Below are 26,002 nucleotides of genomic sequence, written 5' to 3'. Positions count from 1 at the left end.
ACGTAACATCTTCTATTTTAAATCAGGTGCTCACTGATGTAGATACTGTTAGATATAGCACACTGCAAATAAGAGCTGAAATAGATTTATTGTTACTAGCACATGGGCACGAGTGCAAGGAATTTAAAGGAATGTGTTGTATGAATCTTTTGGACCATTCTGCAGCCATTCATACAAAACTCACACAAGTACAACATAACATGAAGAAATTGACTGGGAACGAGTGGGGCTTGCATGAATGGTTTGAGGGATGGGAAAGAACTGGATGGTTGAAAGATCTCGTAAATGGAGCTTTGTTTTTACCAGTTTTCATTATTTCATTGCTTTGTGTTATTCCATGCATCGTGAAACTGGTGTGCCTCTTGGTAGAAAATATGGTGGAAAGGGTTGGCTGGTGCAAGAAGAAGGAGGAATTGTGGCAATGTATCAGAACCGCTTAGACTACAGGGTGCACCAGCCATGCAGCTTGGAACAGTTCTCCTCAGAATTTTCTCAGGGCCCTCTGGAATTCATCAAGACATAAACCATGCTAAAACAAGAGTGGAGAAGCTGAGAAAGCATATTCCAAGACCACAAGAACCCCAAAACGGCGGGGGGGTGGGGGGAGCAAAGTACCTGGACTGTAAGGAAACACATCTTTTGAGAGGTGCACGCAGAATGTGTGGACAAGACAAAGGCACCAATAAGAAATGCGTGACTAGTGTGTGCAGAGAGTCAGAATGTGTAAGTGCATCATGTAAAGCATAAACGGCTTCTGCTTAATCCTCTTGGTCCATTGTGCAGGAGTCCTGAATTTCCCATAAGTGATACTTACTAAAAGGGCTCCGATTTTAATGCTAGAGTTACTGTCTATACGATGATTCATGGGAATGGTTCTTTCAAATCCTTCCCTTGCTGACATCAGTCAGTTTCATCTTTTCCTGATTGTACTGGTGGCTATACATTAGTTATGAATAGAAGAGAACGAATTTTAGGGATATGTTGCAAGGAAGTAGATTGGTAGCTCTGCTTCCATTTCCATTGTCTAAGAAGAATTCCGATTATTTTTGGCCCTTTCATCGACCTCTGACTAGATTAGCATTTGTCTTTGATTGACCCCCTAAATTTTAGGCTACTAGGCTTGAGCAATGAATGGAAAGGGGAAAGTCACAGAGCTTCAGTGGTTCCCTTGTCAGCACTTTCTCAGGAGCAGGGAGATTTCTGTCCTCAAGTTTGTTACTTCAGCTAGCAGATTATGCTCACGCCAAAAGGAGGTGAGAAGGTTGCTTCCTTAAATGGTCAAATAATTCTTCCTGCTATTTGTGACGCTTTTGTATTACTGCAGTTTGTTCCAGAAAGTTGGATTAAATTGCATGCATCCGCTCTTGGGGAAACAGAGTACTTAGTCAATAGCATGTAGGCTTCTATCAACCTGAGATTGTCTTAACGGACCGGAGGCTTAAAGCACATTAATTCCTGCTAGTTCCAATTCCACTTTTAGGCTCAACAAACCGAATAGTAAACCTGCATCAGCAAGGAGGGACATTTAATTAGATTTTCTCCTTTTTAGAGATAAGCTAATGAAAAAGTTTCACCAGAATCAGAGCAGGCTGTGTAACAAGAGCATCATGAAAAGAGGCCAATCCTATCCTCTTAGTATTGCTAGTCACAACTAGCAATTGGACTTCAATGAAATGTGTCAACTCTGTGTTCCTGGGTATCACATCAGTAATAGGTACTTCAGCTGCTGTACTTCTCCCCTAAAGCTAAGAACAGAATCCCAAATAATCTTGATTCCAAGGTCCCAATTCACCGTGTGATGCTGACAGGTGAAAAAGGAGTGGAAGGTGCACCAGTAAATGAACTTGAATGGCCTATCTAAATCAGCGACCACTGATTTCCTGAAGGCTTAAATAGGTCAGTTGCCCCTATTTTTCTTGGGATTCTTTTAGTCTTTGGTCATGCTTTTCTTGGGATTCTTTGAATCCTTCCCCATTAGTTCAGCCTCTGCTCTCAAATCCTTTGCTGTCATTTGAAGTATCTCGATAGCCTGGAAACGTGTTGCTTTTATTTATCACCTCATTATTCCCTTCAAAAGGTTGTTTGCCACAAGTCTCATTCTTGCTGATTTTCTGCTAGTTCATTGTCAGATGGCAGCAGGTGTTTTGTAAGAGCAAGTATACTATCCTATAGCTTGCTTTTCTTTTGATTTGGCCTGTCTAGAAAATGGAATGACTGAACATCTCCAACAACATTTTCTCTCCCCATTATGTTTCACCGCAAGGGCAGATGCAAATCATTTACCTAAACTCATGGCGCTGAAGAAACTAGTGGTTTGCTGTTGCATATAGGTAGAACCTTCCAAAAGGAAGGCCTTGTAAAACCATGGCTGAGGCCCGTTACTTTGGCTAAGTAGAAAAGGACTATGGGAAAGTGAGGCAGCTGAATTAGAGGTAGATCAACAAGTTCTAGAACCGTCGCGTGTTCACAGCGTGGTGTATGGCGGTTGGTTGAATTATGTTTATTGTGGCTTAAAGCTATGCAACTGACAAAGGCCTGACTGCTTCAAAAGCCTGGCTTTTGCAAGAAAGCAGCTCTCCTTTGCACCTGCCTGGGGACTCTGCGTCACTACGGACCCTCACGCCCAGTTTGCCAAGGAGATGATGAGTAGGAATGTTGCAGAGCTGCTGTGTGCATATGAAAGGAATGGCAGAGAGTGAAGCCGTGGACATTTCTGGGCTTTAGTACAATGCTGCTGCATTGGTGCCAGTTTAGTTGGTTTTCCATCAGTGGCATTTCTGTCTAGAAGTACACTGCCCAGAGTCTTTCTAGCATTTGATGCCATTTCCTTACTGCCGTTTTAATACCTTCCTTCAGTTTAAAGGATGATACCATCATTTGATCGTTTTGAAGATCCCTGTTAGGAAACACTATGCCAGAGGAGTCATCGCTCCCTTTTCTTTTGCCTAGTTTGCAATTTTCATAGGCTCATTTCACATTTCTGCTAATGTCAATAAGAATACTGAGACTACTTAGCAGGGCTGACACTCTCAGCTGCTTTCCTCTTTCATAATGCTTCATACTGGATGTGACTTAATGGCCTTTTTTTATCATCTGCATTTTGCTGCGGTTTGCTAAAAACGGGCATGCACTGCTAACTCACAACTTGTGTGTTGGCATTTCAGGGGCTTTGATGGGTTCCTTTCTGAGATTGCCATGCACTGGACTTTCACAGTCACAAAGACTTCATCTACCATCGGTCGAATTTCAGTATTAAACACTCTTTCCTGGAATGTAGGCAACCTAGCAGCAAGTACTAAATTCGCTGCAAGCCCTGTCTTCCCAAAGGACCATTAAAAAAGATTGTTTTTCTCCGCTGACCAATCTGCCAGTATTTCTATGGAGAATTTGGTACCTTAAATGAACCTCTTAGAAGGGATCTTGTCACAGGCAATATCTCAGGCTTTCTTGAAATACTCATTCCTTTGGATCCTAATTCCATTCAGAGTGCATTTAAGATTTTTTTTCACTGAAGCCATTCAACAATGCCTCTTCTCTTATAAAATGTGATGTGTGACAAAGATGGATCCCCATGAAAGGTTATACACAAATCAAAGTTAATCATAAGAATGGTGACTCCCTCCTGCAGTTCCATTTGTAACTGAGTTGATATTCCAAAGCTGAATATTCCAGGCCTGTGAACACAAAAGGAAGTCTGTGTCTTATGCAAGAATCACTCCTAGGAGGATTTGTGTTAATTTTGATTTCTACGGTTGTCACTATAGGACACGAAAGAACATAAGCACACACCGCTGTTCTCAATGTGAAGAGAAAAGGGAAGTTTATTTTCTGACTCCAACATTTATATAGCTTTCCAGAAGTGACAGTGAATTGGAGGTTGACAGTGCCACCTCTACAATGACACTGGACAAACCAACAGTCCATCAAATTTCTCCTCCTCCATAAAAGAATGGAAAACAATGAGTTATGTACAGAAAGTGTGTGAGAAAGTTCTCTACAAGAATATCAACATCAGAAAGCTTAGAAAATCTTAAAAAATCAGGGTGACATATGGTGTTACAGAAACGGTTAGACCTGTTGCAGGAAAAAAGTAGATTGTACTCTCTTCTTGTGTACTCCTTTCTTGTGCTCTTATTCCCCTCTCTCTTCTTTGCATGCCCTAGTTGATCTACCGGTGTGACTCATTTGGCACCATCTCATAGTGCAAATTCTGCACAGTTTAATGTATTTACAAATGCCAGTTGCGAAGGAGCATAACCAATCAAAGGGCAAAGAATTGTAGGGCTGGGCAACTTCAGGTGCTGAAACTGTAAGTGGTTAAGTCATGCCATATTAAAGTGACAGAACAAATCAATTGATATAGGACTTTCAGCAGGACACCTCTGAGAATAGCAGCTTGTCCACAATGACACAGCGCTATTTCTAGCTGTAGTCCAGAAAGAGAAAAGGGAGACCTTCAATGGTTAAGATGTTTGGCATGAGAAAACAGGAAGAAATATACCACAAAATACTGGGGCTGGATAAACTGCATTTTCTAGTAAGAATTTTGCAGTTGTTCTTTCTTGCCTGTGCCTTTACTTTTCTCAGAAAACAGTGGGGGTTTTAATTATTATTTTTCTTTTTTTTTTGTTTTGTTTTGTTTTGTTGGCCTCCCTCTTTCCACCTGCAATTAACAAATTTGCCTTTCTTTTATGGCTTCTCTTTCTTTTCTTATAGAAGGTCACATGGGGTCATCGAGTCTTGTCATAAACATTCTCATACTGTGGAAAGAAGTAGAAAGTACATCAAAAGGGAGAAAACAAACCCACAAAAATAGAGGGTTTTTTGTGAGTCTTCAGTGAGTACATTAGGACACGATATCTTTGAACTGTGTTATGCTGTACTGATTTAACTTTTAGTCCACTCATTACTATTATTACAAGTGTTGGGCCTTTAATACATAGCCTTTGAACTCATCCAGCCCAATATTTTGGCTAATTTTGTTTTATTCCTAGTGAGGACTTTGTTTCTTAAGGAATATTCCAGAGCAAGACTGTCCATGGTAGAGTTATGCTGTAATAATCAAAAGCGTCATAAATTCTGGTAGTTTGTGCTGGTAATACGTCTAGAAATGAAAGATTTTAATCTTTTTTTACTTTCAAATGTAACCATTATTTGAAATAGTTAAGAGCTGGGGGTTTCCCCCCCCAAAATACTTCTCTCTGAAATGTTACTCAGGGATTACACATAAAAGCCCACCCTGTAAAATATGTTGCAGATACTCTGCAGGAAGTGCAGCTTAGCAACTAGTGACGAAAACGTGGGTTAAATGACATTCCTTCTGCAGTGATGGTAACTCTGAGACACAATACACACAAATACTCAACAAAGTCCACACACAAATACTCAACAAAGGTTACAATGGCTTAGCTTCTGTCCTAAAGTTAATGGGCATTTTAAAACATTCCAAGAAGGTGAATTCAAGCTTCTTCATTGCTCTGTGCTGGAGTCCAAAGAGAATTTCAGCATGCTTTTTGTCATTTCCAGCTGTCATTGCTTAGCTCTTGAACATGAGACTCCCTCATGACTGATGAAAGTTGTCTAGTTAAGAGTGGATCAAAGCCATGGTCCTGCTCTAGAAGGAGATAAAAGGTTTCTGCAGTTGTCGTCATCTCTACTGCTTGTGATTTCTATACGAAACCAGTGGGAAGCTTTCTGAAGGCAGTCCAGAAGCTGGCAATATGGACAGCTTTGAACTGAACGCTTGCTGCAGTGCTACCATGGTGATAGCAGAAATGACTTACAAAATTTAAAAGGGCAAACAAAGCAGTTGGAAGGAAAAGAACATTAACCATTATTCCATTCTTCCAATATATCCTTCTTTAAATTATCATTTTCATGAAGTTTCACGGATGCATCTGTATCCCTGAAAAGGAATCTGAGACAGAGTAAGCTTTTTCATGGAGTAGGTGTGACAAATGCAGGCCAAGTTGCCTTTTTTTGCATCAAATACAAGTCATGCTTGAGCTACCCTTTGCTTAAGGTAAGCACACACTAAGAATTTTACTAATGATTGAGCAAATTTTACTGTCATGATTGAGTATATTTAACTGTCATGATTGAGCAAATTTTAATGTCAGAATTTTACTGTCATGATTGTCATTGAAACTTTTCAAGGAAAGCTCTGAATAGCAATGTTTATGTAAAAATAGTATTTTATCTCCTGTATTTTGTGACACAGGTAAGCCTTTTTCTGTCACCAGTACTGCTTAACCTTTCATGTCATATCCCTCTTCATATCCATATTGTGCTTAAGGGTTATTAATCTACTTTAAAATTGGCACGTGGAATAAGACTACTTTTTCTTTTTGAAAGCCAATATCATTCGACCTACTTACAGCAAATAATTAATGAATTCTAAGTGTCCAACTAGCATCTTTTACGCATATTCTAACCTTCTAAACAAGTAACAAAAGCACTCTCCAATACTTTACTTTTTTAAGCACACAAAATGCTTCCCTCCTTTGTGGTTGCCAACTCTAAAATGAATGACATGTCTGCAGTATTTTAATGTGCGCCATATTTAGCCAAGTAATTCAAAACAAATAAAAGGTAGTCCCTTCAATTTGGAAATATTTTAAAATTGGTTTTGAATATACAAAGCACACCCTTACCTTACGCATTGCATGCAGATTTAATTGTCATGAAAGCAAACCAAATGTTTGTTTGGATAGCACAGTTTTCCAGTTTTCCACAATTGTTCTTGGCACAGTTTCCTACTTACGTGCCCGTTAGAACACTCAAAGGTACTTCTAAGGTACTATAGTAAGCAGAAAAGGAGGAGAAGTTGTGCTTTATTTCTGGCTTCCTTTGGTTTTCTTTTTGGTTTTCTTCCTCTTGCTCTTTTTCATGTCACCTTTCTAGATAGACAGTGATTTAGATTTGCAGTTTACTAAGCTATGTTTTTTCTCTGGAATTCTTGCAATTCTTCCTTTTGAAAGGAACCCAACCTGTAGATATGCATCTTTTTATTATTTGCTAGCTACATATAAAATCTTCCTGCTGCTCTAAAATGGTTTAATTTTATATGCATTTTTATAATTTTTGTTTATTACCATTCAAATTAAGAGAACTATTCCTATATTCACTGCTTTTGTACTGGATTCAGTTCAATGTGTGCTAATGGTGCAAAAAAGGACAGCTGGAAGAAAGGATCTGCAAACAAATTGACCAAGACACATGCTACAAGGGTCTTGTAAAGATTTGAAGTTTCTCCATCTTTCTGGCAGTCTGTCTTCACAGCAAGACTTGATGAGGTATTTTCCTAGTATTTCTTTGACAGAAAGAGACAGTAGAGCAAGCAAAATGGAGCAGCAAAAGAAGATAGCAGCAAAAGTTACATTATCCCCTCTGTTATTTATCATTGTCGAAACAAACTTTTTCTTGCCATGTTACATAAAACACCTTATTAGAGCTAAAGACTAGAAAAATGCAACTTTGTTCTGGATTCATTAAAACCAAAGTTATCTGTGGACAGAACTGCCCAGCTGGGAACTCCTAGCTGGTTTCAGTGAGCTGTCTGGAGAACTGCATTTTCAGTGGGCTTTACTTGCGCGTCTGTAAGGTGGGGAGTTTCTGCGGGACCTTGAGCCCTGAGAGTGCCATGGGCACAGGGACCCATCATGTAGCTCTCTGACCGCAGCACACTGAGGAATGATGGATTACTCCCAGAGTTCATGTGGTAGAAAGGTTTTGTGCCCCTGCGAAGGGGGGCACAAAAACTTTCATTTTCCTGCACAGAACCATTCTGTATGTTACAATGGTACCTTGAATTAATCAAGTGCTATTTGCACAATGGCCAGTGAGCTTGGATACTTACACTTCTCGTGTTTCATCTGTTTCCTGTTTCAGTAAATAGCAACGACAAGAAGATGAAGCTGCTACCGAATTTCAAATGTTTGCGTTATAAAATGGTGAGTGTTGCAAAGATTCATAATGGTAATTCCAGGTAGTGAAACACCAGCTCTGCTCAGGACAATTCTGAAATTGACTTTAGCTGTTTTCCATGTTTCTCTAGCGGGTGAACTGAGACACTTCTAGCTTTCAAGGCAAGCCATTTGACAGTATCCTCAAAAAAGCTCAGACTTCTGGATGAAAAGGTGAATAAACTGGGGTGAATAGGGGGAAATTTCACTTCTGGTTGATGTCATAGATTCAGCCAGATGATCAACAATCATTAGTTTAATGAGGTAGCAGCATAGTCTTTCACTCTCGCAGATCCCCAAAAGCTTAAAACATCCAGCAGCTTCTTCCTTGCAACAAGTGCCACAGCCAAAAGCCAGGCCTGGCCGTCACCTTCTCCTTGCAGCCTACAAACTCTGCAAAATGCACCGGTGATTCTCACTTTCCTTCTCAGCTACATGGAAAAGCACATCCTCTCAGTGTCGCTGAGTCCTTAGTGAAACCGAAGAGTGGTTCATCTTCAAACAGCTCAGTGTACCAAGACAGAAAGCTTTCACTGACATGTCCCCTTGCCTTTTCCTTGCAGCCTTTTATTTACAGAGCATGCACTGAGGCATTGCACTTTGCTTCTCAGCTGAGTGCACTGTCATATTTTGGAGTCCCACGCATCCATCTCCTTCTCACACAAACTGCTTCTGTTGAAACGTGCTGATGTGATGTGCATTCCTGCCCAGCTATTCACACCATCACATTCTGTGGCCTGCTTGCAGTCTGAATCTAAACGGAGAAGTTTCTGGCTACGTCTCACACACACAGATGTGCCCGGATGAAAAGGTTGCTTGGACCTTGCCACTTAGGTTCGAAAACATCCGTTCACTCCACAATCGAGACAGCTTTCTTTGCTTTACATCCTGCAAACTTCACACACACAGACACACACATGAGAGAGCTATGCACTTCCTTTCTTTCTCATCTGCACTCACCTATTCCCTACCTTGACCTCTCTTCCACTTTTCTCTTGGCTTTGCTGTGCATGGACACTTCCTCTCAAGACATCCATTGTGTAGCCTACTGCTCCCCTATATTGCCTTGCCTTTCCTACCCAACTGGCATTTCCTTGTCATTCCTGACAATTCCTTTGCCTTCCTGACTCATGCATGTCCTACCCTTGCCCTTCATATCAACCCGGTGCCTTGCTCACCTATCCTCCTTTTCCTTTCCATCTGTCCAGCTCCAATCTTTCTTTCTTTTTTTCCTTCTAGGACTCTTTATTGCCTTGCCTCCCTCTCTCTTGTGTTGCCTGGCAAAATAACCACTTGTCTTGCCTTGACCCCCTTCCTTACCTGACATGACCTTGCTCACCGGTCCCCCACCTGGAATTCAACACCTCTCTTTTTGTGGAATTTCTTCAACTTGCATTACCCTGCCTGCTTTGCCTAGGACTCTCCAGGCTTTCACTGGCTTTTTTTTCTCATGGCCGCAGTGTTTCAGGATATTGTGAGAGGAAGCCTGGAGGAAGTCATGTGCGAGTACACCTATCTGTCCTGGCAGATTTGTTCTGACATCTATCCTTACATGTCTTGAATTATGGACACAAAATTCATCTTTCACCCTTGGGCTTCAGGACCAGAATAACAGTTCTTTTGTGTACAAAGGAAAGCAGGCAACGCAAGCGTCTTAGGTGCAAATTAGAGATGGCCCATGCAAGACCAAGGCTGGACAGAGCGGTCTGTCCTGGCTGCTTTTGTGTACCAGCAACCTTTGAATGCACCTGCCACTTGCCTTGCTTTGGCAACCCAACTGTTTCCTTGCTGATCCTTCATTGCTTTGCATTCCCTTGCATGCCCATGCTCCACATTTGACCTGTCTACCATTTTCCTACAAGGCTTTGCCTTGCCTAGCCCTTCCTGTTACCATTACTTCCTATGCCCTTGCCTTTAATTTCCGGGACTTCTCTCACCTACCATTCCATTTGCTTTTCTCTAATGGCTCCAGCCTTGCCAACCTCTCCCTTGATTTGCCTACAATTGCCTACACTTGCTTTGCATTGCCTTACCTGCATGGAAGGCAAGGCAAAGAGCGGTAGGCAAGCCAAAGCAAAGCCAGGAAGTTATTTGTAGGGCTAGGCAAGGCAGACATAGGCAAGCAAGTAAAGCAAGGGTAGGCTAGGAAAACTAGGCATGGTACTGGAGGCAAGGCAGAGCCAAGTGACTTGGAGTGCCTTTCTTTAGGAAGTAAAAGATATGGTGACAATGTTGGTAGGGCAGCTGATAAGGTATCATGGGGAGCTAGGGTCCAGCAAGACATTTCTGTCCTGGCCTCTTCTGTTTAGGAGCCATTGTTGGACAGAGTCAGTACCAGACGCGGTATGCAACTTTTGCTTGGTAAGTTCCTGAAGGAGAACAGCAATGCTTTCTCATGGGAAGGAAAGAACTTAGCCCCAGTGTTGGAGGTGCAGACAAGAAGCTGTGTCGTGTAGCTTAAGGACAGCAGCAACTTTCTATCCAGGCATATTTGGTTTCGAAGCACTGACTCAATTTGTACAATCATGGAGTCGGTATCTGTGGGAATCCACAAAATCAGATGGTTTTGGGAAAGCTGCAAAAGGCAGGCCACAGAGACAGCAGAACTGTGATTAGAGCTAAGCAGTAGCCATGAGATAGGTCAGCAGAAAAATTATTTAAAAAGTAGAAAAGCAAGGACGAATAGAACAATGGTCTGTGTATTAACGCTTGTCTAGGATAACTTCCTAAGCTGCAGAAAAGTTGATCTAGCAAGACATTAGGAAGTTTGAAGCTTAATAATGGAGCTCTGTGCATTGTGTTTTAAGGCTTACAAGCAAGCATTGTATTTGAAATAAGCAAGCATTGTTTTAACCAAAGGTACGTGTACTTATAGCGGTTGGATGGAACCACTGTCAATATGCTCCTGCTTAGTGTGATTGGTCAAAAAAGTTATAAAGTAAGTTGTAACATTAAGTTCTTTGTCTACTGCTTAAGAGGTGAGCTGCTGGCATCTTCCCATTGTCATAACCATGTAATGAGACTGATGCTGAAAAATAAAACAGCTCAAGGCATGTTCCACAGCAGTCCCGTCCTGTTCGTGATTTGTACATAGTGCTCGGCCGGCAATAGGTATCCATCTTTGGAAGGCGGTCTCCCTCCTGAAAGAATCCATTTGGCATGTGTTTTCCACTTCCTCAAGGCAGCCTTCTTGAAATTGTGCCAGCACACTTCTTTTGTACAAGGTAAACAGCTGCGCCGGGTCTTGGTGTGAAGCGTATCTAGCGCCCCGTGCAGGTAATGCCCAATACCAGTGTTCTGACACCTTTGTATAGGATCAGGCCCTGGATGTTTTGGATTTTGGAGGAGAGGATGCCATTTCTTTTGAGATGGGCTTCTAGTTCCTCTCTTACGCAAAGTTTGGATGGGCACTTTGGGTGGTCTCAGTGAATTTAAAGGCTTTTCCCAATAGGCAGGTATCTGGGTAGAGTTGTTGAACTGCCAGTGGGAATGCAGAGGCCAAGACTCTGCAGAGCAAGTTTTTGTCCCTTGTAGCTTTAGTGTGTGAGCTGTCCCTAGTGCCATCCCATTTGGATCCTGACTCTGACACTGAAGGCTTACGATGGTACCTAGAGCTGAGAAGGAAAGTGGAGATAGCAGGGTGTGTGTTTGTAGTTTGATGGGTGCAATTGAAATCGTAGGCAGCAAAGAGCTTTCTCCACTGGCAGTTTTGCCAGCTCTGATTTTGGCCGACGTTTTCAAGTTTGTTACCAGACTCTACGAGAGTGAAGAAGTTTGTTAGGGCAGAAGAGCTGGTGTTGGCCTCTGAGTGTGGTGCAAAGAAGAGTATCCACTTGGAACATGGGAGGCCATGGGTTGGGCACTGAAGTGAGAGTGCCCTGGGAAGAAACTCTCTTCCAGTTCAGGGTGAGAACCCGAAACATTTTCTCAAGATTCTCCATTCCTTTATGTAAATATATCCTTGGCATGCAAATAGAACTCCCACCCCTGTTCTAGAAGATGCTGTACCTTCTGTTCACCCATTGGCCTCTGTTCAGAACCACTCCCCTTTCCACTCCCCAGTGCCTGTGGTTGTGTCACCCTATCCCAGCTCCTCCCTTCTCCCTTAACCCTGCTGGTTTATTTGTGTCCCAACCCCTCCCACTTTTCCCTGGTTATATACCTTGTCCCCTCCCCTGCTCAGAGCTCTCAGTGCCTTATGCCTGAGTGCCTTGTGGCTCTCTGAGAGAGAGCAGCACCCTCTCTCTCTGGCTTCTTGATCCAGAGACGCTTCAGCCATGGTTGTGAGCCTTCCAGCCCACCATACCCTCCACCTCACCCAGACCCTACCTTCCCGAGACCCTCCGCTGTTCCTGTAATAAAACCCAGTTGGATTCCTTGAGTCAATCACCCTCCTTTGTAGGAAAGACATTCTGTGCTGTTCTTGTGAGCTAGCAAAGGCCTCCTGAAGATAAGGGGAAGCCCCATATCTCTCCTGAGGAAGACACCAAGGTTGTCACCATGGAGACATGATGAAGGAGAGAAAGTTAAGAGACACGGACTCCGGCTGGCTCACAGAGTGACGTGGCTCCCTGATCACCTACTGGGAACTTTGATTCTCTCTTATAACCAATGGGCAGAGAACGTGTATGTTGGGTGAATGTAAATATCCTGAAAAAGTATAAAAGTAACATGTTGCTGTAATAAATCTCTCTTGCACCCTTCTGATAGAGATCTGGTACTTTGTGCTGTGTCGTGCTCTATAACGACTCTCCTTCATTTTCTGGTCGAGCGCGCATTTATTTCATCCGGGCCTAAGCGTAAGGTGGGCTGGGGAAGCTGGTTGTCTGGACCGGAAAGGGATTGCTCTCGGGAAGGCGGTCACCCTGACAGTACCGGCCCAGGGGTTTCTGCATTGGAAGGAGAAGATCGGCTAAATCTTTTTGACACAGTTGATTGGAGAGCAGGGATGTTTCTGACTTGGCTGTGCCCTGGTGGGTGGTTTCAAGCTGGGCTCGGTGTGTGTCCTTCTTTTGTGAGTGGACAACGCCAAGTTATGGTTATTTTCATGAGCGCTGACAGTGCCCAGGAAAAAGACAAGTGCTTTTCTAGCCCAGCCCCGTTCCTGTGGGAGCAGTGTTGGGGCTGTGGATCCTGGCTCTTGGGCACTGACAGAATGTGATCCTGCATGTAGCAGAGAAGGAAGAGGAATCATTTCATTGTTGGCTGTACAGCTTATAAGCTTCAAAATAAAAGGCAATTGCAGCACAGCCTCTTCCTTTTAAAATGTTTTCTGTGCCATCAGCTGCTCAACATGTAATTCACATCCACTGAACTGCATCCATCTCCCTGGAGATATGCACTTTCCCTCAAGATCTATGTACCATCTTGCACTCTAACTCTTGAAGATCCCAAACCACTTCAAAATGTCCAGCAGCTGTTCTCATGGAAAAAGTCCTACAACAAAAAGGCAGTGCTGGACATATTAGTCTCTTTGTAGTCTGTAAACTAAATGAAACCAAATTACTGAACAAAAACCCAAACCTGTAATTTTGAAAAAATTTCTATTGCAAAGTAGTGGAAACGCTGGAAAAAGTGTAAGTTAACTGCTTGTCAGTGTGCCTAAAATGCATAAAGTGAATTCCTGCTATACAGTAGCTTCAACATGTTAACAACATGATTTGCAAATCTGCCTTCTCAGACCTCCAAAAAAGGTGCCTGCACACACAAGGAGGCTCTTCTGATGAGCTACAGCAGCCTCTCATAGAATAGAAGATAGGCTTGGGAGCTCAGCACTTTGGACACAGAGACAGGTTGTACGTGGGTATCGCTGATGTGGAACCACTGACCTTTGACTGGCTCAGTTTCTGAAGCTGTGAAAGGAAAAATTTAGGAGTAAAAGTTATTACAAAGAATTGAACCAATCAGTTCTATTACTGTTCTTCAGTAAGAATCATAGAGTACAGTCATAGAATTGAGTTTGAAAAGACCTCCAAGATGGAATCCAACCTGTGACTGATCATTGCCTTGTCAATTGGATCAGAGCACTGAGTGCTACATCTGGTTGTTCCCTGAACAGCTCCAGGGATGGGGATATCGCCATATCCTTGGGTAGCCCCTTCCAATGCTTAACCACCATTTTATCTTCTTTTCTTCCTAATGTCCAACCTGAATCTCCCCTGGCACAGCTTGAAGCCATTTCCTCTCATCCTGTCACTGGTTGCCTGGGAGCAGAGCTGGACGTCCACCTTGCTACACACTCCTTTCAGGCAGTTCTGGAGAGTGGTAAGATCTCCCCTGAGCCTCCTTTTCTCCAGGCTAAGCCCCCCCAGCTCCCTCAGCCACTCCTTATATAATTTCACTAGCTTCATTGCCTTTCTCAGAGAACTTATCAGCCATGGCAGGAGGTTGGAACTACATGATCTTTAAGGCCCCTTCCAACCCAAACCATTTTGTGATTCTGTAAGAAATAATTTGTAAAATATTTCCAATGATTTACCTTGAGATTGTCCTCGAAGGACAAGATCAGAGAGGTGGTTGTTCATAGCTCTCATTTTAACATAAGCAGTGTAGTGCCCAGACCTCATTGTTCCACTGTGTTCAACAACTCCATAGAGAGAGTACAAGACCTTTGTATTCCCATCAGCCACATTCTAAAAAACCACAAGTTTAGCTATGTCAGCCAAGTGCTGGGTTTTGAAGAATGTAAATTCTTTTATTTTTTTACTGATGAAATGGGAACTGGTCATTAGAGATTCATTCAAGCACTACAGTTATGAGTAGTGAAGTACAAGTTATCACACAAAGTAAGAGGCTTGACAAGCATTGTACCAAGATTTTGCTATGCAGCTTTGTTGTAAAAGCACATTAGAACATGGGAAAGGAGAATCTGATTGTTTTCCCACTTACTTTACATTTAGCTGTACAGAAAGGAGCCAAGTCTATCACTTCTGGGAACTTGATATGCCTGTTAACCTTCTGCAGATTAAATCCAGCCTTAAACAACCAAAGTAGAGGGAAAACCCCATAATGTTAAAATGGAGCATATTAAAACCACACTTAGTTACTAAATGTTTCAGGTTGAGGTTTCAACAATACAAATTAGTTTTACATTACACAAAACTGAGAAAAAGCAATTGTTTTTTTCTCTGATGTCCAGTATTCCAGCATTATTTCCTTGCCCCCACATACTGCACTGGAGCACAAGTTAAGATGGCTCTTCAGCTCACTCATACATTAATGTAATAGTAGCAGAAGTGGAAAAAGAATCAGCTCTAATGCACTTCAGTAACTATGAGGACAACTCTGGCTTCTCAGATACTATAACATGCCTGAGAATCTGATCTCAGAACACCCGAACTGACGCAAACTGCTCCCACCTTAAACAATCGTCCAGTATCAAACTGGAAAAACAAAAGGAGATGATAAATGTTATTTTCTTCATATAACAGTCTCTTGGATCAGGCTACACATTACCATTTTCTATATGAAATTGGTTTTCATCTAATTAAAGTTGCCTTCCTTATTTTTCAAGTATATAGACCAAAAACACCAAACAGGTTTAAATTTAGAAGTACTTTCTCCCTTTCCTTTCCTCTTCCTCTCTTGAAAAGCTAAAGCTGAGTCAAAAATTTTTCTACAACTTGGTAATAAACAGGTAATTGACTTCAGTGTCTGTAAATGAAACTTAAGTTACTGCGCTTTCCTTTCATCCTTCTGCTCCACAAGGCTCAGAATCCTATCTTTTCCACTTCTGCCAACTTGTTACTTATTTGTTACTAGTAAGGGATCCTATTTACCTATACCTACTGAAATATATGAGCCCATGAGCAGCTGTAATAGTAGGAAACCATTAATGCTAAGATTCTGCATAATACAGTAAGCAGTAAGAATAATGAGGGAATATGTTGTGAATACACTCACAAAACAGTGTTCTCCAGTTAATTAAGGGAATATTCTTTCAGGGAAACACACCTTAGTGCCTCAAAGACCACAAAACACAATGCCACATACTAATGCCTTCCGAACTTTGGGAAAAAACCCAAACTAGTTTTACACAAAATAAAAGTAATGTTAGCGTGTTTTCAATTAAGCTGACAATACACGCATATGTACATGTATATACATATCAACTTGAGGCTATATACATGTATCAGCCTGCTACTTACCTGCTGAAACCTCTTTAAGTGAAGGGTTAAAACTGGAGGAGCTAGAGAGATGAGCATCTGCTTTTTAGCATTAGTATAAACATACTTCTTTTCACCTGCAGAAAAGAAAAATCACCAAAGATTAAAGCAAGTGTTTTATATCAAAACAAATATTACAGCAGGAATTTATTTTTACTATTTAAACTGTTACAATGTCATCTATTACAAGACCTGAGAAGTTGAGCATTCCCCTTTAATACGATGAATGAAAGTAGATGAAGGAATAATCCCCCCACCCTTTACCCACTCAAGAAGCAGACAGGAATATGTTTAAAGAAGTCTGTCATACTTATGTTGTTCTTTGGTCCACAATGCCTTTGTGTACACACATCACACAGTAGTTTATTGGTCTCGGTAAGTGTTTCATTACGGGTAAATTGATACAAACAATGATGGACTGAATCTTCTTCAGGGTTTAGCTCTTCCCTGTTTGCCAGAGTACAAAATGCCATTTCGGGGTCATCTGTAGATACTTCACACATCTTGTTAGAAACAGGCTGAAGGCCATCCAAGGTATTTGTGTCACTTGTGTCACTGACACCCAAGTGGAGTTTTGAAAGGTCCGTAGCAAGCTCTTCCTCATCTTCATTGTCATCATCCTCCTCTTTCAAAGACCGGTTGTCAAGGCCATTGACAAACTTCATAGGAGAATCTAAGCCCTCCATAGAGAGATCCATGAGTGACTTATTTTCTTCCCACTCTTGTTCTGGCTTTCCTCCATTTTCAAGCTTGCTCTGAATTTCTGTACTATTTCCCTGTATACTCAAGTCTTTCTGAGTTAAGCAGTGATCTTTGAAATCATGTGATGATTCCTCTTCTTGCTTCTTATCAAGAGTTTCAGAGCTCATTTCAACATCTGATTCTTGGTTGTACTTGACATCTATCTCTAGCTGTTCAGTTGTGCAGAGATCTGTCAAGTGAAGCACCTTTCCTTGAAGTTTTTCCTGCCGGCGTTGGCTCTGCTCATTTGAATACGTAATAAACAACAGTACAAAAAACAAAGTAAGTATAAATTATATTTAGCATTTCTTACCACTTCTTGACAATCTTTGTTGCATGTCATAGATGCACAAGGCAGGAGGGGGAAGAATAATCTATGATTTAATGATCAGAGGTAATCAGTTCCACTAATACTGAATTTATCCTCACTTAGCCATAGTTCCCACTGCTCCCTGTTATATAGTATCATCAAAAGACAGCTAATGATGTCCTTGCCATCTTCCTGATCTTTCTTGTGTCTGTATTCTAAAGTTTTGTGAATATTCTTGCAGTCAATGACTGGAAAACAGTATGATACAAATTAATGCTTCTTCAGACAGGCAACAAATTCTGCTGGATATTATTCCTACCCAGCAACGCTCAACAGAACATCTTAACCCCAAAGACATCTTAACCCCAAAGACATGGGTGTATTTTGCCTTTTCAGTTGTGTATTTTGAAAACAGGAGAAGTTCTAAGCTAACTCTTCCTTCATGTAAACTAAGGAAACAAAAAAGAATTTCTTGAACAGAAACAGCAAGCACAAAGTGAAATACCTATCCAAACCAACCTTGGCTTTTTTTTTTGCCTGCTTCTTCATTTTTTTCTGAAGGTGCTTACTTGTACCACGGGGCTCATATTTCTGCTTAAGGTAATGGTCATTGAGTTTATCCTCTTCATCTTCAAATTCCTTTTCTTTGTTTTTTTTAATGTTTTCTCTCTTTGTAATTTTCCCTTTCTACAAAACCCAAAAAGCCACAGAACAACCACAGAAACAGAGATGTTATCTGAGTTTTCAAATTAAGGTAACATTTTAATGATGTAAGGTACAACTAACTCACACCCTGATGTTAATGGAAGGAGTGTCTCACTTCAGAGAGTCCATATGAAACAGAATGAAACAGTATGAAAAGTAAGGCTACGGAGGGCCAAAATCTAAACCTATAAAGGGGCAACATTACCTTTGCCTCTAAGAGATCTCATTAAATGCACTGAAGAGTAATGTTTTACACAAGCAGAGACATTTTCTGTTGAACTGCCTGCCACAGAATTTCTTTGCTTCTGCTAAAAGGAAACTTGTTTGTGGCAGAAGTCACGACCCCTATGGCTCTGGGAGTTCCATTCCAATGTTTATGAGTAAACAGTGCTACAGAAAAATCTGAAATATTACATATAGAGATTATCAATACAAAACATAGCAAATCAAGTACTTTGAGTATCTGAAGATAATCAAATAAGTATCCACATACTATCCTATCAACATTTCTTAACTTTATTCCATAACCTGAATATTAGGAGAGGTGCTCTTGGACTTGGTGCAGGAAAAAGGACGAAAATGTGAAAACAAATCCCCAAAGAACTCAAACAATCTGTGTGATTTTCCAGAGACCATTATGAGCCACAACTTACAGGAATGACTCTCATTAAAAATCTTATTCTCTATGTTTCTGTGCAATTTTGACTTGCAAAAGAGATTTCTAGAAAGAAGCTTAAATACTGTTCCTAATGACTGCATAATAAGTGTTTTCATATGAATTTAAAAAAAAAAGTAGAAAAGTACCTATATACTATTTCTTACCTGAACATCTAGTACTGGAAGTGACAAATCAAGGAAAGACTCATGGACCGAGGACACCTTTAAATGAATAATCAAGAGTCCAATTTAATTTTGTTTGGAAACAGCTGGCTTTTTGTCATCAGGTGTATTTGCATGTGTGCATTCAAGGCCCACTTTTACTTGTGCACTCAACTGTAAAACACGGTTCATTTACCTCCACAAATAGCTTCCAATGACCAAAAATAAAGCAGTCACATTACCACAGATATGAGCAGGAAATACTTTCATGAATTTCAGTTGTCTAGTGAGACTGCACCTTAGGTCCTAAGAGACTCATAGCTCCAATCCATCATGATATTCAACTAGCCCATTTGCTAATACACTCAATTACTTTATTCTCAGGATATATTATCCCAGTAGCATCTTCTTAACTGTCCTCCTGGCACTCCCACAGAATTTTCATTGTGGTAAAGGGGAAACCGTAATCCCCTGAATGAAAAAAGAAAGGGCCCCATAACAATTAATTTGCTCTATGAGCTGTACCACTGGAAGGTGCTCACTGGGAATCTAGGAGAGAATTCTGGCAGAGGCAGCTTGCTGTTGCTGACCTCTTTTTCTGGAAGGCTTTTGAAAGGCACTGAAAGATTAACTTTAAAACACAATAGAAGAAAGATTCCAGCCAAATCATTCTCCTTTTTGAAAAGCATGCAGCTAGTCAAGTCTTATTTCTACAGACAGTCACTTTGGGGTTCTCCTGCAGATTACAGGACATGACACTCTAGGTTATTCAGAGCAGGCAGTTTACTTACAGTTCTGCATTCCTCACACATAATAGTGCTGGTTAATTCTCCACCAAAGATTCGATCTACAAAACTTTGTATTCCCTTTTTCTTTTCATATTCTGAGAATTCAAAAAGTATATAGTAAAGTTAAGACTATTACACACAATATACTGGCAACCAATCTCATTATGACATACCAAATAAAAAAGGAGAATATAACATGCAAGATGTATGATGGAACATGTTGGTCTGTTCTGGTTTCCTCAGGATAGGAAGTGCAGTAAGATTCTTAAATTAAGAATCTTTTGTGGATCAAAAGAATGGGGATGAAAATACATTCCCAGAACACAGCTTGGTTAAACCATACCTCTACCACTTTCTCTGCTCAAATGCATTTCCCTATTTTCTCAGAAGTACTGCATCTCAGTAAGAATTTCTGTTTTCTCTCAAAACTGAAACAACTATCTGAACTTAAAAAATGAGCACCAAATTTTGTCAGACAAAAAAACCCATTTTCCTCAAGTTGTAATTTCAGAGTAACATCGTCTGAATTTAAATTGTCAGAGCATCTCCTAAGTCAAGTTGAAAAGTTTAAAAATTCTTCTGTTCAATGTTTGGAGTTTTTCTATACTACTGTTAGGTAACAATGGATTATAAGCAGCTGCATAAATTATATTCACATACTAGTATTTTAATTTCTTACATGTTTGAATTATTAATCATTGCCCAAACATATTTTAATGTATGATGTCTACAGAAACAACTCTCTCTTATCCTGTTAAGAAGGAAATGCCAACAAAGTTCAGCAAGACATTTAAATATAGACTAAAATTATTGAGCCTTTTTTATTGAGCCTTTTATTCTAGATACACGCATACTCAAGAGGTCATAAAGTTGTACAAATAAACATGTATGTTTTAGTTGATACTATTAATGTTACTTTATATACTTCAACAAAGGAGATTTTACAAGTTACTGATGCTGTGATAATTTACCTTTAATTTTCTTTTTAAGTTCTTCTTCATTTTGTTTGTTAGAGTCACTCAGCGCCTTTAGCATTCCAATGCTTATTTGCTGAAATTAAAAAAAAAAAAATACTCTGTAAAATTTCCTAAAATAATTCAGTTAGCTACTTCATTTTATGATGTGTTTCAGATGGAGGAAAAAGTATAATCTTCACCAACTAAGAGAATCAATACAAATAACACAAATAACTGTAGAACCACACAATAGTTCCTGTAGATACCAAAAAAAAAAAAAAAAAGAAAAAAGCCAACAGAGAAGTTGCAACCATAATGTTCTAATTAGTATGTACGAAAATCAGTCTAAGGATTAAATACTTGCCCAAATTAAAACTGGCAAAAAACCCAGGAATTTCTACAAGTGTATTTCAGAAATTAAAAAATAAGGATATTCTTTAGGGTGCCTACACATACTCCAAACCCACTTTTTCTGTGGATTCTCTTTGCTAATATGGTTCAAGTGAGTGCTATGGACAGCACAACCACACTTCAGAAGCTGACATATCTCAGGAAGTATGTTCTTTGTCCCTTCAGCAGAAGAAAGAGTCTGAGTCCAGAGAACAAAGAGAAAGGTATGCACAACTATGACTCTAGCACTCACCTGGATTTCTTCTGCTCTCATTCCATCAAGTAAGTAACGAAGCAGTTCATGACTGTCTTGCTGCTGATAACCTTTGAATCGTATTGCTCTGTTAGATGAAATTTTAAAGTATAATCGAACTCAGAGATGAGGCAAAAATTATTCACAGCAAACATACATAGACAAAGTCTCCAGAATGTAAGTATATAAAAACAACAAGTCTCTACATATAGTATTTTCTAAAAATATGATGCCAGCTACTCAGTATGACACTGAGTAGCTTTCATTTTACTGCTATTCATTTTTATTTTGCTCTTCTTTCAAAAATTAGGATTTCTTTCAATAATTAAAAATTATTCTACAAATTTTATATGCTGTGTTCTGAGACAGAGATAAAAAAAGAGAAAAAACTGACCGTCTTTAACAACAAACTTTTTCATACCCAGTATGACGTGCAATTGTACAGATACTTACTTTTTACAAACCTGAGCAAAAAGTTCCTTAGGAGTCACTACCCCTTTTTTTGTCTCTTGCATTTCTGTCACAAACTGATGCATGGCTAGTGTTAAAGGACCCGGTTGATCTAGTTTTATTAGCTGAGGTTCCTGTTTGAAAGAAAAGCAACAGAGCTGTTTTGCCTTAATTCAGTGGCAGATTCTTTTGCAGTAAAGCTTTTCCTTTTCAGTTCCTGAAACGTTATTGTCAAATAGATTACTCAAAATTCCAAAATGGCAATAAGTTAACCTGACAAAAACGATCGGTGGCTTGTCATGAAACAATAGCACAACTCCCTTATTCATTGCTTAGTTCAAAGTCTGGATTTCTTACCTTTACTAGGCAAAAAACCCCAATATCTTAAAAAAGGTTGTGCATTTTCTGTCATCCAAATCTCTAATTGTAACAACAGGTGTGCTATTTAAGTTAGTGCTACAGACATCCTCTAATTTTGTATTTTGCATTTAGACAAGAGGCACCCTAGCAAGAGTTACACATTTTCATCCTTTAAATAACATCATCATAATGCAAGCACTCCTTCTACGACAAAGTATTGAATCACTGCTCTTATACTCTGAACAAAATACCTCCACTGACTTCAGAAGCAGCTTCACAGAAAGCAGTGGTGAAGCTCCTGCTGATTTTACACCCTAATCTTGTTAGTATTTAGCTGAAACATGTAGGAGAAGGGACTGTAAGCAACCCTTCCCTGATGAATCGGGGCTGTGTTAATTATCAAAGAGTGGAAACAGCCTTGCCCATCCAATGAGGATGGGTGTTATAAAAGAGTGGGTTAGCTTGCCAAAGGCAGTCTGCTGGGGATGAAGTTGGAGTCTGCTGGTTGTGAGTAGGAAGCTGGCAGTAGGAACAGCTTTAAAACTGACAGATAAGTATTGCTGGTTTCCTTAACAGACTAGAAGGTGACACTAGAGAAGTCAAAGCATATTACCATGCATAGCTCAGGTGACTCAATTTTAATTGTTGTGGTAGATATTTTAGCTTCTTTAAGCAGCTCCCTCAGGACTGGAGTTTGTGATAAATTCTGTAGAACACAAAAGATAGAAAGAGATTAGAAAATGGGGACAACAGGAAGGGCAGTTGAACTCCACTAGTCATGGAATTTGTTTGTAGCAATCAGTTTATTTTCCCAAACACAGAACTAAAGTGGTTAATTACAGCTCTAGAATCCCCATCTGTGTTTAAGATTTAAAGGTACATTCTGTATAGCTGACAGGACCTCCAATGCCCTCTATAAGTATTACTTCATATTGCAGAAACCCAAATGTATTTTTCTTGTACAGACTGATCTTTTGACAAGTGTATTTACTAGTGTCTATTTCTAAAAATTCAAAGGATAAAATGCAATGTATGTATTTGCTTGGTTTAAAAAGTGTTTAAAAGTAAATGAAAAGCAGTTTACTAAAATCTGCAAGTACAGTGGGAATTTTGTTTGAGTAAAGCTTCAGTACCAAAAGCCAAAGAGGACAAGATAATGTAGGTTTCAATACACATGAAAGAACAAGTTTCTTCTACACTTCTGAGCTGAACAAGTCACACAAGATGGCAATGCCTGCAACTTGCTGTTTTTTTCACCCAATATTTACTTTTGATTTCCTTTTGCAAAGAGACACATTTTTACTACAATAAACACTCATGGTTTTTGAGTACTAATCTCTTATAGTTGAAGAGGTCACAAGGGTGAAATATTTCATATTTTTAAAAAATAACTGAATAACTGCCAATAGAAGTTGGCAAACTTATTTTATTTCAGTGAAAAATGCTGTCTCTCAAGGACAACGCAGTTTATTGTATTTACCCTTAGAGCAAGTCTGAACCTGCAGCTTCGTTTCTTCGTATTTCTCTGGGCCAACAAATTATTTTTAGAAAGATGCCATCATTCCTGGCAGATAAAAAAATCACATGCTAATTGTGTCACTGTAAAATGCTGGAGGCAGGGTTGTTGTGGACTGTTTTATATTTTGTTTGTGTCTTTTTTTCCTATTCAAAGTTTTTCTAAAAACAACAGCAAGTCCTGTACCTGCATCACTGCATTAAAGAAACATGTATTCCCCAAGTTACTAAGTCCTTTCACAGTGACTTCTCCATTAGCAGTTGAATAAGAATTTTCTTCTTTAAGTGAAGTTTCTTTTTCTTGCTCATTTTTGCAGTCTTTTTCTACTTTTCTATTTTCAACTTCTTTGTTCTCTTGTTTTTCAACTGAAATAATAAAAACATATCACATGTTAACATAGTTATAGGGTATAGCCTAGAAAAGATTATTACGGCAGGCAGCAATCTATGTTTAGAGCTTACATACATGATGACTAATTCTTTAACTTTTAAATACAAAACTACTGGTTTAGGTTCTTAAATTGTCTAGGTAATTGAAGTTAAAAAACAAACAAAACAACAAATTGCAAACCCCCTGAAGTGCCATTTCGAATCAGCAAGCAAATTGAACATCTCTTGGCCCACAAGCCATTTATGCCAACATACTCTGAAATTCTTCAGAATTCAGAATGTTCCTGTCAAAATCACCTATGTGAGGGCTTTCTACAACATCCAACTGGCTTCCCCTGTTAAAGCATTCTCATATTAATTTCATGTACCTAAACAGAACTGAACAGTACTGAAAGGTTTATAGTCCTCAAGACAAGTTAAAAATATTTTCCCCCAAATTATTTTGGTGTACTGCCAAAAATTTCAACAGCCTGTTTAATAAAGCTATAAGGGAGTTCCAGGCAGTTTTAAAAATAACATCCACACTGGTTCTAATAGTTTGGCAGGTTTCTGGTAAATAGGGCTGAGAGCTAATACTATCCGTAAAATCAAGTAACACAAGTTCAGAAAAAGCAAGTAAAACAGACAATACAATCTTAGGATAAGAAACAGATAGATGAACAACAACACACAGAACACATGAAACAGGTTAAGAACTGCACTCAAGTATTCATTGATCTTCTAGTTCAAACCCAAGAAGAAAATTTTGTCAACTGATATGAAGTTCAACTGTGTGTCTGGGAAAGACTAACCACTCAAAAAACTCTGTTCCCTATGGGAAAACCTCAGCTGTTCTCTGAAAAAATTGAATTCAGAGACAGCCACGTGGCATTGCTGGATGTTTGTGTTACATTTCCCACAAGGCCTGTGATTTCACACAAGTGTTGGAATTTCTTACAGCCACTTGTTATAGCACTTATTTTCATCCAATTTTTCTAGTAGAAATGACTTGTACAAAACTAGCTTTGCCATTATGGAAACTAGGGGGGGGTTTGCTGGGTTTGTTTTCTTTTAAACAATCATATTTTACAGGTAGACTGCAGGCTGAACACAGTATTTTAGAGTTCTAAAAGCACTGCAGCTGCCTAAAGTAAAGTGATAAAACCTCTGTATACTACTCCTTCAATTAGGATATATGCTGCAACAGCTGGAGACTTAGTAATTCCTAATACATTTAAAAATACCCACAAAAAGACTTTAGAAAAATCAAATCAAATTATCCTTAAGCAAGGACAATTTTTCTTTAGATCTCAAGACAGACTGAGCAACACTGATGAATAAACACAGCACCCTAAGTACTGAAAGTCAAATGCCTATTTGCAGAAAAACTGAATGTCACGTTTAAAAAAAGTCACAGTAAAACTGTGACTTTTATTCTGCCTATTCTTTTATGTTTTGTCTGTAAATGTTTAGGAGATGCTGAGCAAAATCCTGATCTAATAGCCTATGGGCTATTAGGATGTTACTTATGCTATCAGAATTGTGACAAAGAGTATTAAAAAAGGGGAGAAATTAGTTTTTCCCTTTACCATAAGGAGCAAAATCTAATTTAGTGTAAATTCTGGATTTATAATACTGTCTCCAACACTTAGGAGACCTTCTGATTTACTCTGCCTATACTATAATTACTTACCTGCATGTGATGAGTCAATACCAACTTGTTTTCTAACAAAATCCACAGTCTGGCCCAAAAGGGTTGAAGTTTTATATGGAACTTCATTATCACATAGGTAGCACCTGTCTCCGCCGCCCCCAAAAGAAAACAATTAATCCTTTTTTTAAAAAATTATTTAAAAATCCTAAGCTATTTACTTTTTTGATGCAATTCATTACACAAAGTTATAAAATTATAATGTTTAGTGTAAGATTTATAAGTCTTAAGGAAGAATTCAATCTACTTGTCAGAAAAATCAAACACTTAAAAATTAACTTTAGTAAATTGTTTTGGTGACTGGCGGTTGCCATTTACAAGTATAAATAAGACTTTTAAAAGATGTGCTTAGAAACCCTGCACCAAGAAAAAGAAAAGCTTGGAAAACTTTGCCAAAATTGAGAAACTAAGATATCAAGACTTAAAGGAAATGACTTATGAATATTATGGCATGGAAAAATATTCTGAATATTCTAGCCAAGCAAATGCTTAATTGAAGTCAGGTA

At 39.4% G+C, this 26,002-nt stretch overlaps 1 protein-coding gene across 22 annotated transcripts in view; it reads right to left on the bottom strand.

The window, feature by feature from the left end:
* Positions 1-26,002, bottom strand: part of USP16 (ubiquitin specific peptidase 16) — a 35,198-nt gene that overhangs the window by 2,428 nt on the left and 6,768 nt on the right. For 4 of the 22 annotated variants that reach the window (XM_059837895.1, XM_059837897.1, XM_059837896.1 and 1 more), the window contains exons 5-19: positions 25,479-25,582; positions 23,604-23,782; positions 22,515-22,607; positions 21,545-21,675; positions 21,092-21,179; positions 20,464-20,542; positions 19,496-19,587; positions 18,708-18,764; positions 17,700-17,867; positions 16,440-17,109; positions 16,112-16,206; positions 14,853-14,939; positions 14,443-14,596; positions 13,793-13,816; positions 12,723-13,127 (exon numbers count right to left, since the gene is read on the bottom strand). In XM_059837895.1, coding sequence (XP_059693878.1) covers positions 12,877-13,127; positions 13,793-13,816; positions 14,443-14,596; positions 14,853-14,939; positions 16,112-16,206; positions 16,440-17,109; positions 17,700-17,867; positions 18,708-18,764; positions 19,496-19,587; positions 20,464-20,542; positions 21,092-21,179; positions 21,545-21,675; positions 22,515-22,607; positions 23,604-23,782; positions 25,479-25,582 — 2,272 coding nt within the window. In that variant the 3' untranslated portion in view covers positions 12,723-12,876. The other 18 variants (XM_059837902.1, XM_059837907.1, XM_059837905.1 and 15 more) reach the window with 18 other exon arrangements.

The sequence above is a fragment of the Haemorhous mexicanus genome, chromosome 2, assembly GCF_027477595.1.
Source record: "Haemorhous mexicanus isolate bHaeMex1 chromosome 2, bHaeMex1.pri, whole genome shotgun sequence".
Taxonomy (NCBI): domain Eukaryota; kingdom Metazoa; phylum Chordata; class Aves; order Passeriformes; family Fringillidae; genus Haemorhous; species Haemorhous mexicanus.
The sequence above is the reverse complement of the archived record's forward strand: the minus strand, read 5'-3'. Positions and strand labels throughout refer to the sequence as shown.